The sequence below is a fragment of the Carassius auratus genome, chromosome 23 (genome assembly GCF_003368295.1).
Source record: "Carassius auratus strain Wakin chromosome 23, ASM336829v1, whole genome shotgun sequence".
Classification (NCBI taxonomy): domain Eukaryota; kingdom Metazoa; phylum Chordata; class Actinopteri; order Cypriniformes; family Cyprinidae; genus Carassius; species Carassius auratus.
In genome coordinates this window covers 4,560,387-4,573,479 of record NC_039265.1, presented here as the reverse complement: position 1 = coordinate 4,573,479, position 13,093 = coordinate 4,560,387, and the positions used below count along the sequence as shown (strand labels likewise).

Sequence of the window (13,093 nt, the reverse complement as noted above, 5' to 3'; positions counted from 1 at the left end):
GACTCAACCTCATGTTGTTCCAAACCCGTAAGACCTCCGTTCATCTTCGGAACACAGTTTAAGATATTTTAGATTTAGTCCGAGAGCTCTCAGTCCCTCCATTGAAGCTGTGTGTACGGTATACTGTCCATGTCCAGAAAGGTAAGAAAAACATCATCAAAGTAGTCCATGTGACATCAGAGGGTCATTTAGAATATTTTGAAGCATTGAACATACATTTTGGTCCAAAAATAGCAAAATCTATGACTTTATTCAGCATTGTCTTCTCTTCCGTGTCTGTTGTGAGAGAGTTCAAAACAAAGCAGGTTGTGATATCCGGTTCGAGAACCAATCAATCGATGTAACCGGATCTTTTTGAACCAGTTCACCAAATCGAACTGAATCGTTTGAAACGGTTTGCGTCTCCAATATGCATTAATCCACAAATGACTTAAGCTGTTAACTTTTTTAATGTGGCTGACCCTCCCTCTGAGTTAAAACAAACATATATCCCGGAGTAATGCATGCACTCAAACAGTACACTGACTGAACTTCTGTGAAGAGAGAAATGAAGATGAACACCGAGCCGAGCCAGATAATGACTTGTTCACAAGTCAATAACCAGTTGCATCAGTTTTCGGATCACCAGTTCTCTCGGACAGTTTCGATTCAACAAACCGGTTGAAGAAAACGGTTCACCAGTTCTTTTTTGCGCTCGATGGCATCATTGGTGATGATTGCCCTTGATTCAAGCAGTTTACCTGCCCTCATAACACTAGCACAGAATCAGTTCAGAATCAATCACCAAAAGAATCAGTTTGGTTCAGACGCTCTTGTGTGTCGGTCTGCTTCACGCTGAATCACACATGCGCAGTATCATCAGCTCCTTGGTTCTCGAATCGGACGCATCTGACAGAAACGGTTCTTGACTCGTGAACGAGTCAATGTTTTGTTCTTTATCTGGCTCGGCTCGGTGTTCATCTTTAGTTCTTTTCGATGCTTCAAAATATTAACTAACTGACCCTCTGATTTCACATGGACTACTTTGATTATGTTTTTCTTACCTTTCTGGACATGGACAGTATACCGTACACATAGTTTCAATGGAGGGACTGAGAGTTCTCAGACTAAATCTAAAATATCTTAAACTGTGTTCCAAAGATAAATGGAGGTCTAACTGGTTTGGAAAGACATGAGGGCGAGTTATTAATGACATAATTTTAATTTTTGGGTGAACCAACCCTTTAAGTACACTACAAGTACACATTCATGACTACTGTGTTGACAGGGGTTTTGTGGTCTATGCACAGCTGGTTCGTGTCAGAGGGCAGCGGTCTCCTCTAAACTCTGCCGCGGTCTGAGCGCATCCAGCGGGCGTTAAGACCCGGAGGCGCGCGGTGCTCCAGCCGTCACTCACTTCCTCTTTCGGCTCGCTCTCTTTCTGTCGTCTGTGATCATGGCTGCGCTCAAACATTACTAGCCATGTTCGCAAATCTGAGACCCAAAGGTTAGCGATTTACCCGTTTATTATTCACACCCTCTTCATCCACATCGGTCCTTTACCGGGGGACACTCTCCCCGTCTCCTGTGCGGTCGGCGGGGATCAAGGTTGGCCAGTTTTATTATCATTATACGGGGAAACTTTTGAGAGTGTGTTGTGTGGGTGATGCTGCCTCATTTTCTCTCACCGTATATCAAGAAAATAACATGAATTAATTAACGAAAGATGACCTGACACGAGATGGTGAACGTCTGTTTTCAATATCGCATTTGTAGAGGCAAGCTTTAAAAACATGACAAGCCTCCCACAATGTCTTACAGCTCACAAACTCTCTTGTATTTATATAATCAGCCTGTTTTATCTGTGTGTTTAGCGTCTTTAATTATTTAAATAAGGCACAATGCCGTGGTTATGTAAATACGAGCTGGTGCTTTCGTTTACACCACTTTTGTCGATGATTAAACGCTATTAAAGTGAATTCGAGCCCAATTTCATTCATACTGCTCAATATTGAATGATCATTAATGTTAATCGGTGAATATTGTCTCATAAGCGCTCGCGAGGATCATTGTGATGCGGGACACAGGCCTCATTCTGTCACTGATACAAACACAGCACTTTGATCAAACTTCATATCAAAATATCGTTTATAAGTGTAACTTATAGCTCTAGGGTTTCATTGTGTACATTTCTAAAACGTCTTCCCGTTAGATGTATTCGCGGTCATGTGTGTTGATACATAATTAGTATTTTATCTTAAAGCGGTGTCTTTTTGTGTTGGAGGTTGTTTGGCCGCGTCTCGTTTCTTTTTCTTCATTTTATGGGTTAATTTATGATCGTAAAAGAGTGAGATTATATTTAAAAGAACGAAGAACCCGAACTGAAGCAGATCAGAGCTGGTTTACTCCGAGTTGCGGCGTTTTAGTGTTGGAGAAGTGTTATAAATGTGGAGATATATTTATATTTGTGTGTGTGATGTGAGATCCAGGAGCAGCGCGTGGTCATATGCGGCGGTTAGCCTCAATGCTAACCGATTCCCTCATCTAACTCGTTTATTTATTCACATGTCCCGTATGATATGTAATTAAACAGCACTCTTTCTAAGTAACGTTATGTGTTGTTTTTTAGTGGCGTTACGTCGGCCACACAGCTTCTCTGAACTAAATCGCACAGTTTTTAGTTTGTTTACAGTTAGCCGTTGTGGCTAATGAATGATGGACACGCATAAAATAATTAGCGCCGCCGGATTCGATCTAAATGCATGAATCTACATGAGGTCGTTTTAATTCGATTTTATAAAAATGTCCAGGACTGACTTATGTTTCAGGTGTAATTGTTGAGTTTGAGGATGGCTTTCAGCGTGAGATCCGAGTGTGAGATGTATGTTATTTAACGCGATTGGTCGGGCATCTCATCGGCTTTATCTGCGACATTTTATGTTGAGATGTGAAGAGCAATATTTGTGATGTCCGCCACAGCAGTGTTCACTGGGTGCGTCTCGAAACCGCGCACACCGGAGACCTGCTCAGCATTTTGGGGCGTCACAGGTGCGTTTTCGAACGTTCGGAGCGTCCACAAATACGCAGAAGATCCAATTAGAACGTTCTGTACGCGCCAGTAATGCTGATAAATGCATTATAGTTCGACAGCTCGCGAGGTTTCGAGACGGAGCCCCTGTCTTTAGCACTGTTGTTCGTCAACGATAAACACGAGAGTTAGAGTCTGCTGATTTTTAGTACAGAAAGATGAAAAGTATCTGTCTACTGTTTATAATAGTAACTGTGGTATTAGTAAAGAGTTGAAATGTGAGTAAGATTATTTGGATTTTTTTTTATTACCTTTTCCGTGATTCTGGGGGTTTACCTTTTTTGTTTTACCCATGTTTACGCCATAAATGTCTTTTTTTTTTGTCCTGTGTTTTTAATGCTTTGACAGCTGAATGACAGACACCAAGGCAAACAAAAGCACAACCTTTTGAGTTGTTCAAACTGTAAAAGCATGGACCTAGCAACACCAAGGTTATAGGTTCGATTCCCAGGGATTAACTGAACTGATGTTAGTTGTTTCGTTTAAAACTGCCTGCCAAATATTTATAAACTAACATTCTGTTCCTCAAAGCCTCACCTCATTTTTATCCAAGTCAAAATTACATGTACTGTTTATTGTGACTAATGTTTATAATGACATTATAAAGATTTAAAATTGGTTTCTTGAATATAGCCCAGACCCTGTCTGTCATTAAAGTCCTGTCCTAAACATTCTTGAATAGTTGAGACAGTATTGCTGTATCAAATTGTTATATATATTGAAAGTCACAGAATTACATACTTTTAGTAGGTACTACAGTTGGTGAGGAATACACTTTTCAGCTGATAAAAAAAAAAAAAAAGTTTGTTGTAGTATGAATGTAATCCAGGCGTACTGCTTTTGCCTTGTTGGCTTTCTCATGTGATCTGTGGCATCAGTTGCATCGCTTCACTGCCATTCATAATCCTCTCCCATGGCCTCTATGGGATACTAAAGTGTGCTATTGCTGCGTACTTCAGAATCTCCTCCTAGTTTTATTGAACACTATGAATTTGGACATAAGGTGCATACCAATTTGTGTCCTTATGCACTATTCTGTGCCATTTGTTGTATAAATAGTGTGATTGTGTTCACGCTGAAAATTTAAGTGTTTACACTTTTCTGGGAAGTCAGATGACGATTGGCATATTTACAGTTGTCTGTGCATAAGAACATGGCATAAGTGAAAGTATCATAATACTAAAAATATGCCTCGTATCAGCTTTCAATAATTTTTTTTTCTTGCGTCAGATGGAAGCAAATAACCATTTCAACTACGGGCCTCACTCTTCTGTGTCCGCTAACTCAGGACTGAAGCATTCCTCAGGAGATTCTCTCTTTACTAACGGGTCCTCCATGAGCTTCCCCCAGCAAGGGAAAAGTGAGTCCCTGTCTTGTATTTGCATTTAATTTTTTATCTGTACATGTATTCTAAAAAAATAAATGTAGTGGTTTTTGAGTCCTTAACAGGGTCAGTTCACCCTAAAATGAAAATTCAGCGATTGAATACTCATCCTCTTCTCATTCCAAAGCTGTAAGACCTTCTTTCATCTTTAGAACAGAAATTAAAATATTTTTGATGAAATCCTAGAGCTTTCTGACCCACCATAGACAGCAACCCAACTGTCAAGGTAGGGCAGGGCGATAAGGCAAAAAATTTGAATCAGTATTTTTTTTTCTTTGTAGAGATTTTTTTTTTAACTAGTCAACTTGAAAATGTAACTAAAACATGATTCAAGTAACTTTTTGTTATTAATCCTCTATTTAAAGAAAATTATATTTCAAATGCACCACCCATGAAGTTGTCAACATGATGTAAGTCTTAAAGAAATCGCTTGTTAAATGCAGAAAAGATGCATGAACTACAACTACATTTACAAACATGTCTTATACATATTATATGTTCAGAAAGTCAAGATAATTCAAATTCATAATTACTGAAATTGTAACCCAAGTCAACCATTATTAACTATAAATGTTCTGTAAAAACAACTGCAGCTTCAGCCTGTCATATAAAACTGAAACATATGAACCCGGCAATGTTACTAGGTCCCCGACCCGGGGTTCAATGCCGGAATCAATCCCGGGACGTGTTTGCTTTCACACAGAAGGCGACCTGGCAATGTTCCGTCAATGTGCCGGGTCCGACGTGCAGTGTGAAAGGGGCTTTGGTGTCTATGAAGGGTCAGAGAGCTCACAGATTTCATCAAAAATGTCTTAATTTGTGTTCCAAAGATGAACGAAGGTCTTGCGTGTTTGATACAACATGAAGATGAGTAATTAATGACATTTATAATCTTGGGGTGAACTATCCCTTCAATGCTCTGTTTTTAACTGATGCTGTTGGTCACACAGATCTGAATGGCGAAATGAATGTGAACGGCATCACTACTGCAGGTGGGAGCAGCCAGCCAGGCTCCCACCCTCCCTCTTCCTCTTATTCTCATATGAGCAACAATCACCTCCCAGGCAGCATGGGGTTTGACTATCTGTGGGGCCAGTCTCAGTACAATCCAGCGATGGGGCCCGTCCCATCCCATGGGTTACAGCAGAAACCTGGCTCCCAGGGTGGGATACAACCACAGCAGCCTCCGCACCACTTCCAGGGCCATGGACCGTACCAAGTCAATGGAGGTATGGGACCGTCCAGGCAACCTCCGGGCGTGGGACCGCAGTATTGGGGTAGGGCAAGTCCTGGGCAGCAGCAGCAGCCACAGGGAGGATCTTCGATGCCCATGGGATATAACTCTCACGGCATGTATGGGACATATCCCAGCCAGGGGATCCCAGCGTCCCAACATCACCAGCAGCCTCCGGCCTTGCAGCACCAGTCTACAACGGCGCATCATCTCCAACACCATTCACACCACCACCCACCTCAACACCAGCAGCAGCAGCAGTATGGTGTGATGCCTAATGGAATGCCGTATTACCAGCATCCATCGCACCAGTCCCAACCGCAGGCCCCAACTCAGTCTCAAGCGCAGACCCAGATGATACCACCTGCCGCGCAGAACTTCTCGCCTCCACGAGGAAGCCCTCAGCACCATCACGTGGCCAGTGGAGGAGGCAGAAGCAGTCCCCATCACATGCCGGTCCCAATGAGGACCCTTTCTGCTGTGCCTGATAGCGGTTCTCCTAAGAGCAGAGAGATGCAAGGTGAGCAACTGCCACAAACAGGCCTCAAAAACAGGGTTGTTACGGTTTAAATAGCTTTTAATGTGTAATTTCAGTTTAGGTTTTACTTTTAATACTCTCATTTGTAAGTTTTAATTTATTATTATTATTATTGATTTACTTATAATTTTTTAGAGCTGCAGAATTAATCGAATTTCTAATTGTTATAACAATTATGGATGCCACAATTTTGTATTAATTTAATGGTACATTTCAATTTTTTTTAAGTTGTTAAGGACACTTACATTATTCGGTGTGATATGTTTAATTAAGTTTAATGTTTAATGTTTAATTAAGGCTTAATGCTATAGAAAGGCGTTTGTGTGAATACAGTAAGGATGTTTTCAGCTTATATAAAAATATGGCATGCAGTTGCTTCAAACAATGATACAAAGCTACTCAAAACACCATTCAATGTAAATTGTGATAATTGTAATTAATAATCGCAATTACAGTTTAAAGGTAACAATTGACAATTATGATTTATGTCACGATTGTGCATCCCTTAATGCTGATGAGTAGCATTTTCAGGTTTAATAGAGGTGGGTCGTAAAGTTGAAAAAAAAACTACAACAATGAATTTGATATTATTTTAGTTAGTTTTAGAATCTTGAAACTGTGTTTTCCCATTAAAAAGGTATGTACGCTATGTAACTTCCCTCTAACGTTAATTAAAGCATTTACTGTAGTGATTTAGGCTAGGGCAAAAACACAGTGGTGGATGGTGGATTTATCATTTACTCATATACAAAATTACAAAAATTACATCAAAAACAAAATTACATTTTCTTTATCAGTTTTTTTTTTAAACTGTGGTTTTAAGTGGTGGTGCTCCTGCCCAATTCTCACCTTGTTTTCCCTCTTAAATTAAGTTTTAGTAAAGATCTATACATACTAGTGTGCTGTCTTAAATTAATAAAACATTTTGGTATGTTGCACATATGACCAGCTGTATAGTCAGTTTGTTTTATGAGGTTTATAGCATTTCAAAACACGATTGTCTCATTTGTTTGCAGATAGCTTTGTGGAAACAATATATAATCTTTGGCATTCATACTGTAAGTAATATGATTACAAGAATGGCAGCGTGTTTTATCATGCATGTTCTGATTTCCTGTATTTAGGTGGTGCCATGCACTTCCTGAATGGCTTTTAATATCAACGCTAGTATTCTGTGCTCAGACAAAAGTAACTTTAGGCCAGTCAGACATGTTTTCACCAATGGTAGTTGACTTTTTGGATTAGGAAGTGATTCAAACTGAAAAATCGTCTGTAAACAGGTGATATCTTGCCCCGGTTCTCTTTTCCACGCACATTCTCCCTCATTTATCAGACAATGGAAATCTGCACGCAGAATAGATGCAATAAAACAATCAACAATACTGTGCTTTTCATTGAAGATAAAAATGCATTGTCTGTGTCTTAATTTTTATTTGTTTTTTGCTCTGCTTTGACTTTATTCACACTGTGTTCAGATTGCTCAGAGTAGCATGAGACAACAATCATCAGAAACTTTACTGTAGTTTCCACATTGATGCATATGTTTATTTTTGGCCTGTACACTCATTTATTATAGACGGCTTATATTTCCTCACATAGATAGTGAGTGTAAAGGAGTGAATTTGGCAGTCAGCACACCCAACCCAAGTCAGTTTGAATTCTAGTATAGTGCACTACATTCCATGCCACATCTCTGACCTAAAAATCCAATTTAAGTTGCATTTCAAACCAGCAAATTAATATGGATTTTTGCTACCAGTCTGAACAGATTTATGTTCTTCCATGTCTTTCTAACAGCTGTTTTTTTTTTTTTTTTGTAGTTCCTATGAATGAGTCCTTCAAAGAGACAGATAAAGGCTTCAATGGAGTGGAGAGAAGCTCTGTACCCCAATGTTTGCCCAAAACTGAGAGTTTTCCTGTGAAGCCCCCTGGCCCCGTTTCATGTACCGACGATAGCCAGGGTGCACAGCATTCAATCGCGGACCTGGAGAAACCTGTAAAACAATGTCAGGAGATGGCAGCTGCTGCAAAAGAGCTTAGTTCTTCCCCCATCTCTGGACCTCCTCCGCCACTAGCTAGTCCGCCTCGGAAAACAGTCTCTGGGCAGGATTCACATTCTCCTTCGTCTCCAGGGTTTGCTTTATCTACAACTTCGGGTGTCGACACAAATGTGTCCGTATCTCCACCCTCTCCGCTTCAGATAGTCCACGGTCAAAGACCTGGATTCTCTGGACCTTCATCAGCTGAAGGAACACCTGCAGGACTTAGTACACCTCCTTCAATGTCTTCTTCTAAGAGCTCAAGAGCTCCACCTGTTGTTTCCCACAAACAGCCTGTGGTGTTTTCTTCAAAAGCCTTGATGCATCCTCAAACGGTGCCTGCTGCACAACCTCTGGCAGAGACCCAGGGGTCAAAAAGTCCACAGGTCTCTCCAACACCTCTATCTTTAGCTGCATCTCCATCTGTTGTCTCCTCTCCTCCTGCACTGGCACCACTTAAAGGACCCCAAGAGGCATCACCTCTAACAGGCCAGAGTCCTAAACACCCTGCTGCTTCCTCCACTCCAACATCGGTTGGCGATAGCGTCTCTCTTGCCACAGTCTCTGCACTTCCGTCTGTGATCGCTGGTTCTCCTCAAGTTGCCACTTTGGCTTCATCTGCACCACCTCCTATTGTTAGCTATTCTTCTCAGGCATCTTCAGCAAGTCTCAATGTTTCTGCTGCTCCAAATGTATCTCGTTCCCTCATCGGTTCTGCAGCTCAACATTCAGATACGATGGCAAATGTAGATGTTTCTTCTCACAGTCCAGGGCAGATGAGTTCTCATGGTGTATTACTGCACAACTTTGGGGAATCACACTCTAGTCTGATTCATGGTAAACATGAGGCCTGTGGTTCCCAGAGTAAAGTTGGAGTCATAATGGGCACATCCAATAATGAGGCTCAAGCTGAGATGCATAAGGTGCAGGTTCATGGTCGAAACCTTGAACCAGCTTTCATTGTTCCAAAGGAACCTGAAAGAGACACTATGGCCATTGGCAGAAAGGACTCTAATAGTATCAGAGATCATGCTGCCCTGAAGAAGGGAGAAAGTGAGACTCTAAATGATTCTTTTAGCACTGACACGTCATTGGACTATCAGTCCTTGGCTGAGTCAACCTACCGTGAAAGCTCAAGAGCTGAGGATGAGAGTTCAATGATGGACACTTTTGATGATTCTTACAGTCTTTCCCAGACTGGGGACCAATCAAAGTTTACAGAAGGATCCATAATTGATGACTCCAGAGACTTGCAGGACTCTTCTTGTATAGAAAACTTGAACAGCTCCATGACCTCTACCAGTTCCACAGAGGAGGTGTCCCTCAAAGATAACACGTCTCTACTGGATGACTCTTTAAACGACAGCTCACAAAACTGCTCCTCCCTGCTGTCTGCATCGATTAATGCTTCTACACACTCTATCAAAGGTGAGATTTCCAGTGCACTAATAGTGAACTAATAATGGATTATGATAATTGGATTTTTTTTTTCATTTTATCAGAAAAAGTATGTATTTTTATTCTATATTTTTTCTTTTTGTATTTTGACTTATGGTACCAATTAATATTTCTGCAATTAATAATAATAATAAAAAAATCAATAATACAGTATTTTAGGTTAAAATAGAGACTAGTTGTGCACTTTTTTTCTGGATCATGGCTGTTTTTATTTGATTTTTTCTATGTTTTCCCATTTCCCAATAATTTCCTATGATGGTGATTTTTATGGCGAATACCACAAGTGTGATACTTTATTTTTTTTAAATGTCCATTTAGCCTTTTCAAATCATGCCCTCAAATTGTGTTCACATGCCAAGTTACCATTACCAAGTTTTATACCGTTGTGATGAAGCTATGATTTTTTTATATTTTTAAATGTAAACATTTTTGGTCAAAAGTGACCTGAAGATGCCCAGAGAGAACCTTCAGTGACAGTAAAGTTAATGGGCATCTACCAAATGCATATCCAATATCTATCGACTTGATAAAAAAAAATTAATAAATAAAAGTCACTGATATTGGCCGTAACCAATATGGTCCCAAAGTATTATACATCCCTATATTTGTCTAGGGATGTATAATATATTGGTATAATAAATAGAATAAGTGTAATTTTAGCGCTTTTTCAGGTGCATTTGAACACTAAAATCTCAGGTGGGGATCTGAATCACATGTATTGTTGACATCTTTGGATCTATTTTTTGTTTAACTAAAACCCATTTCATTCCCCACAGGTGATCATATTCTTGGCAAAGAGAATGGAGCTGGCGCTTCAGGAGGTGACAGAAGATCTGCGCTCTCTGTAATGACCGTTAAAGCACTGCAAGCGGTCGTAAGCAGTTCTGTTGAAGGGACGACCACACATATGACTGAAGCCCTTATCGCCATCCCAACAAAGAAGCCACGGAAGCCTAGAACCCCGAAGACGAAAGTCGCTACCACTGAAAGTAAATGCATTGCTCAATTTTACTATCATGTTTGCATAGCTAACGGCTTACAGATTATATATTTTTTTAAGATAGTCATTGTCTTTAATGAATCATATGGACAAAGTTGGGTTAATGCTGTCTTAATTTACTTAACTGTTTGCAGTTGGCTCTCCTGATTCCAAGATCAAGAGACCAAAACAAGAAAAGGTTAGAAGGAGAAAGAAAACGGATGATAATTCACCGACTGCAGTGAAGAAGAGGAGAATCTCTAAAGGTGCAAAAGAACAGGAGGGCGTCCCAACTGATACCTCAGCTCCCTCAAATGCTCAGCCTCACCTTTTAATTGATCCAATGACCTTCGTCCGAGACTTTAGCCTGACCAATAGCGAGAGCTCTGTAGTCCGGCCCAAGAAGATCTGGAAGCGCAAGATAAAAGAAGATGTGAATGAGACAACGCCTCCCAAACCAGCCAAGGAGTTCTCCGAAGGAAAAACTGAAGAAGATGACGAAGATAACGGCTCCGCAGCAGGTACTTACATGTTTGAAATTTGCTCTCTGTTCTTAAAGTAGTGTTCAGTCTCATTTATATGTGTACTTCTGGCACTCAAGGTTAAAGCAGATTAAAGTGTTGTTTGTGTGTCACAGGTGATACCCCAAGGCGTCGGATTGCAACTGAAGAGCAAGTCCAGTTTGCTTTGCAGCGTGGGTGAGTGAGCAGTCCTTTATCTAAAGTATTGATAGCCAGGTCTTGATGCTTCACTTGTCCCAAGGAGCCCATTTGCTCCTAATTTGAAAAAAGAGCTTTAGGTGCAATAAAAAGTACACTAGATTGCGTGCCATATTAATTGACTGTGAACTTCTACTGAAACTCAGATTCTGTAGGATGTGCAAGAGTACCGGATTTTTTACTCTGAAACGTGCAGGGCTTGCATAAAATCGAATCATTTTTTTATGATCTTAAATTTGGAAAAACAAAAAAACCCTGAATCGCAACGAACTACTCCTAATTACATTTCACAGCTTGCACATGTCTAATGAAATGCTTGCACTATATGGTAGCTGATGTACAAATAGAAATCAGTTCTTATCAAAATAATAATAAAACAGGCAACACTTCAGATGAGTTTTCCCTCGAACTCCTAATTGGCCTCTTATTGATAGAAAGTAAGATAGTTGTTTAAGTTTAGGTATTAATATGTGCTTTTAAGTACTAACAGCCAATATGCTAGAAATTTGCATGCTAATATGCATCTAGTTAATAGTGAATATTGTTCACTAATGTAAAGTGTTACCTTACTTATCCAGCAGTTTCAAACAGCTTGAAATGTCATGGAAAATCAGTGGTATGGCACTCCTGTTTCACGTGCTGTGTTTCCCATTTGCTAGCTGGAGGCGTGAGATTCGGGTCCGGAGGCTCGAAGACCGCCTGAAAGGAGAGACGTGGTACTATAGCCCCTGTGGCCGGAGGATGAAGCAGTTCCCCGAGGTCATCAAGGTAAGATCTGTTATGCTTGCACACCAACTGATTACCCACAATACCACTGTAACCTAATGATAAGTGATAAAAAGGCTTGTATTCATCCAGTTGTTTTTGTTTCTCTGCGCTCTTCAGTTTCTGAAGAGGCATCAGGATGCTCTCCAGGGCGTTTCGAGAGAGCACTTCAGCTTCAGTCCTCGCATGCCAGTGGGTGACTTCTACGAGGAGCGGGAAACCCCTGAGGTGTGTATGAAGATGTCTACAGTTGCTACAGGGGAACATGAGGTTTGTGGATTCAGGACAGTTACACTGTTGCAAGGCATGTCATTGCTTTTTAATTTGTTACAGGGTATGAAATGGTTCCTCCTCGCCAATGAGGAAGTGCCCTCCATGATCATGGCTATAACAGGCAGACGCGGCCGTCCACCAAATCCAGACAAAGAGCCTCGTTCCTGTGGCCGCCGAGCCAGAGGAGCTCAAGGTAGACGGCCAGGCCGACCTCCCAAGCCCAAGATGGAGGATCTGCTCAGCAAAGTGGACGCCAGGCTGCTGAAGAGACTGGAGGCCAAGGGTGAGTCTGAACATTCGGATCAGGTGCTTGTTGTAGAAGTACCACCTTTTTATTTTTCGTTCCAGCTTTTTATGTGAAATATGAGCATCATATCTCAGTTCATGTTTGTTGTTTTACAGAGGATCTCACTGAGGAAGAAAAAGAAAAACTGATTAAGATCAAGAAGAAGATGAAGAGAAAGGTGAGCTGACTTGTTATTTATTACAAGAAGAGTGTTTCGGGGGCCGGCTGATCATCTGATTGTTCTCATGCAGGCGAGAATGAAAAGAAAGGAGGATGCAAAGAATAAAAAGATCCGGCAGGAGAAACGGAAAGCCAAAGTAAGAAACTCCATGTCTTCAAACCTAATAACGG

At 40.8% G+C, this 13,093-nt stretch overlaps 1 protein-coding gene across 2 annotated transcripts in view; it reads left to right on the top strand.

Moving 5' to 3' along the window:
- Positions 1-1,366: 1,366 nt before the first annotated feature.
- baz2a (bromodomain adjacent to zinc finger domain, 2A) overlaps positions 1,367-13,093 on the top strand; it is a 29,465-nt gene continuing 17,738 nt past the window's right edge. The window contains exons 1-12 of one of the 2 annotated variants that reach the window (XM_026199328.1): positions 1,367-1,486; positions 4,298-4,427; positions 5,402-6,205; positions 8,044-9,690; positions 10,497-10,709; positions 10,855-11,220; positions 11,337-11,397; positions 12,078-12,186; positions 12,304-12,411; positions 12,517-12,739; positions 12,859-12,920; positions 12,994-13,059. In XM_026199328.1, coding sequence (XP_026055113.1) covers positions 4,298-4,427; positions 5,402-6,205; positions 8,044-9,690; positions 10,497-10,709; positions 10,855-11,220; positions 11,337-11,397; positions 12,078-12,186; positions 12,304-12,411; positions 12,517-12,739; positions 12,859-12,920; positions 12,994-13,059 — 3,789 coding nt within the window. In that variant the 5' untranslated portion in view covers positions 1,367-1,486. Of the gene's footprint in view, positions 1,588-4,297; positions 4,428-5,401; positions 6,206-8,043; positions 9,691-10,496; positions 10,710-10,854; positions 11,221-11,336; positions 11,398-12,077; positions 12,187-12,303; positions 12,412-12,516; positions 12,740-12,858; positions 12,921-12,993; positions 13,060-13,093 lie in introns of both variants that reach the window. The other variant, XM_026199327.1, reaches the window with a different exon arrangement.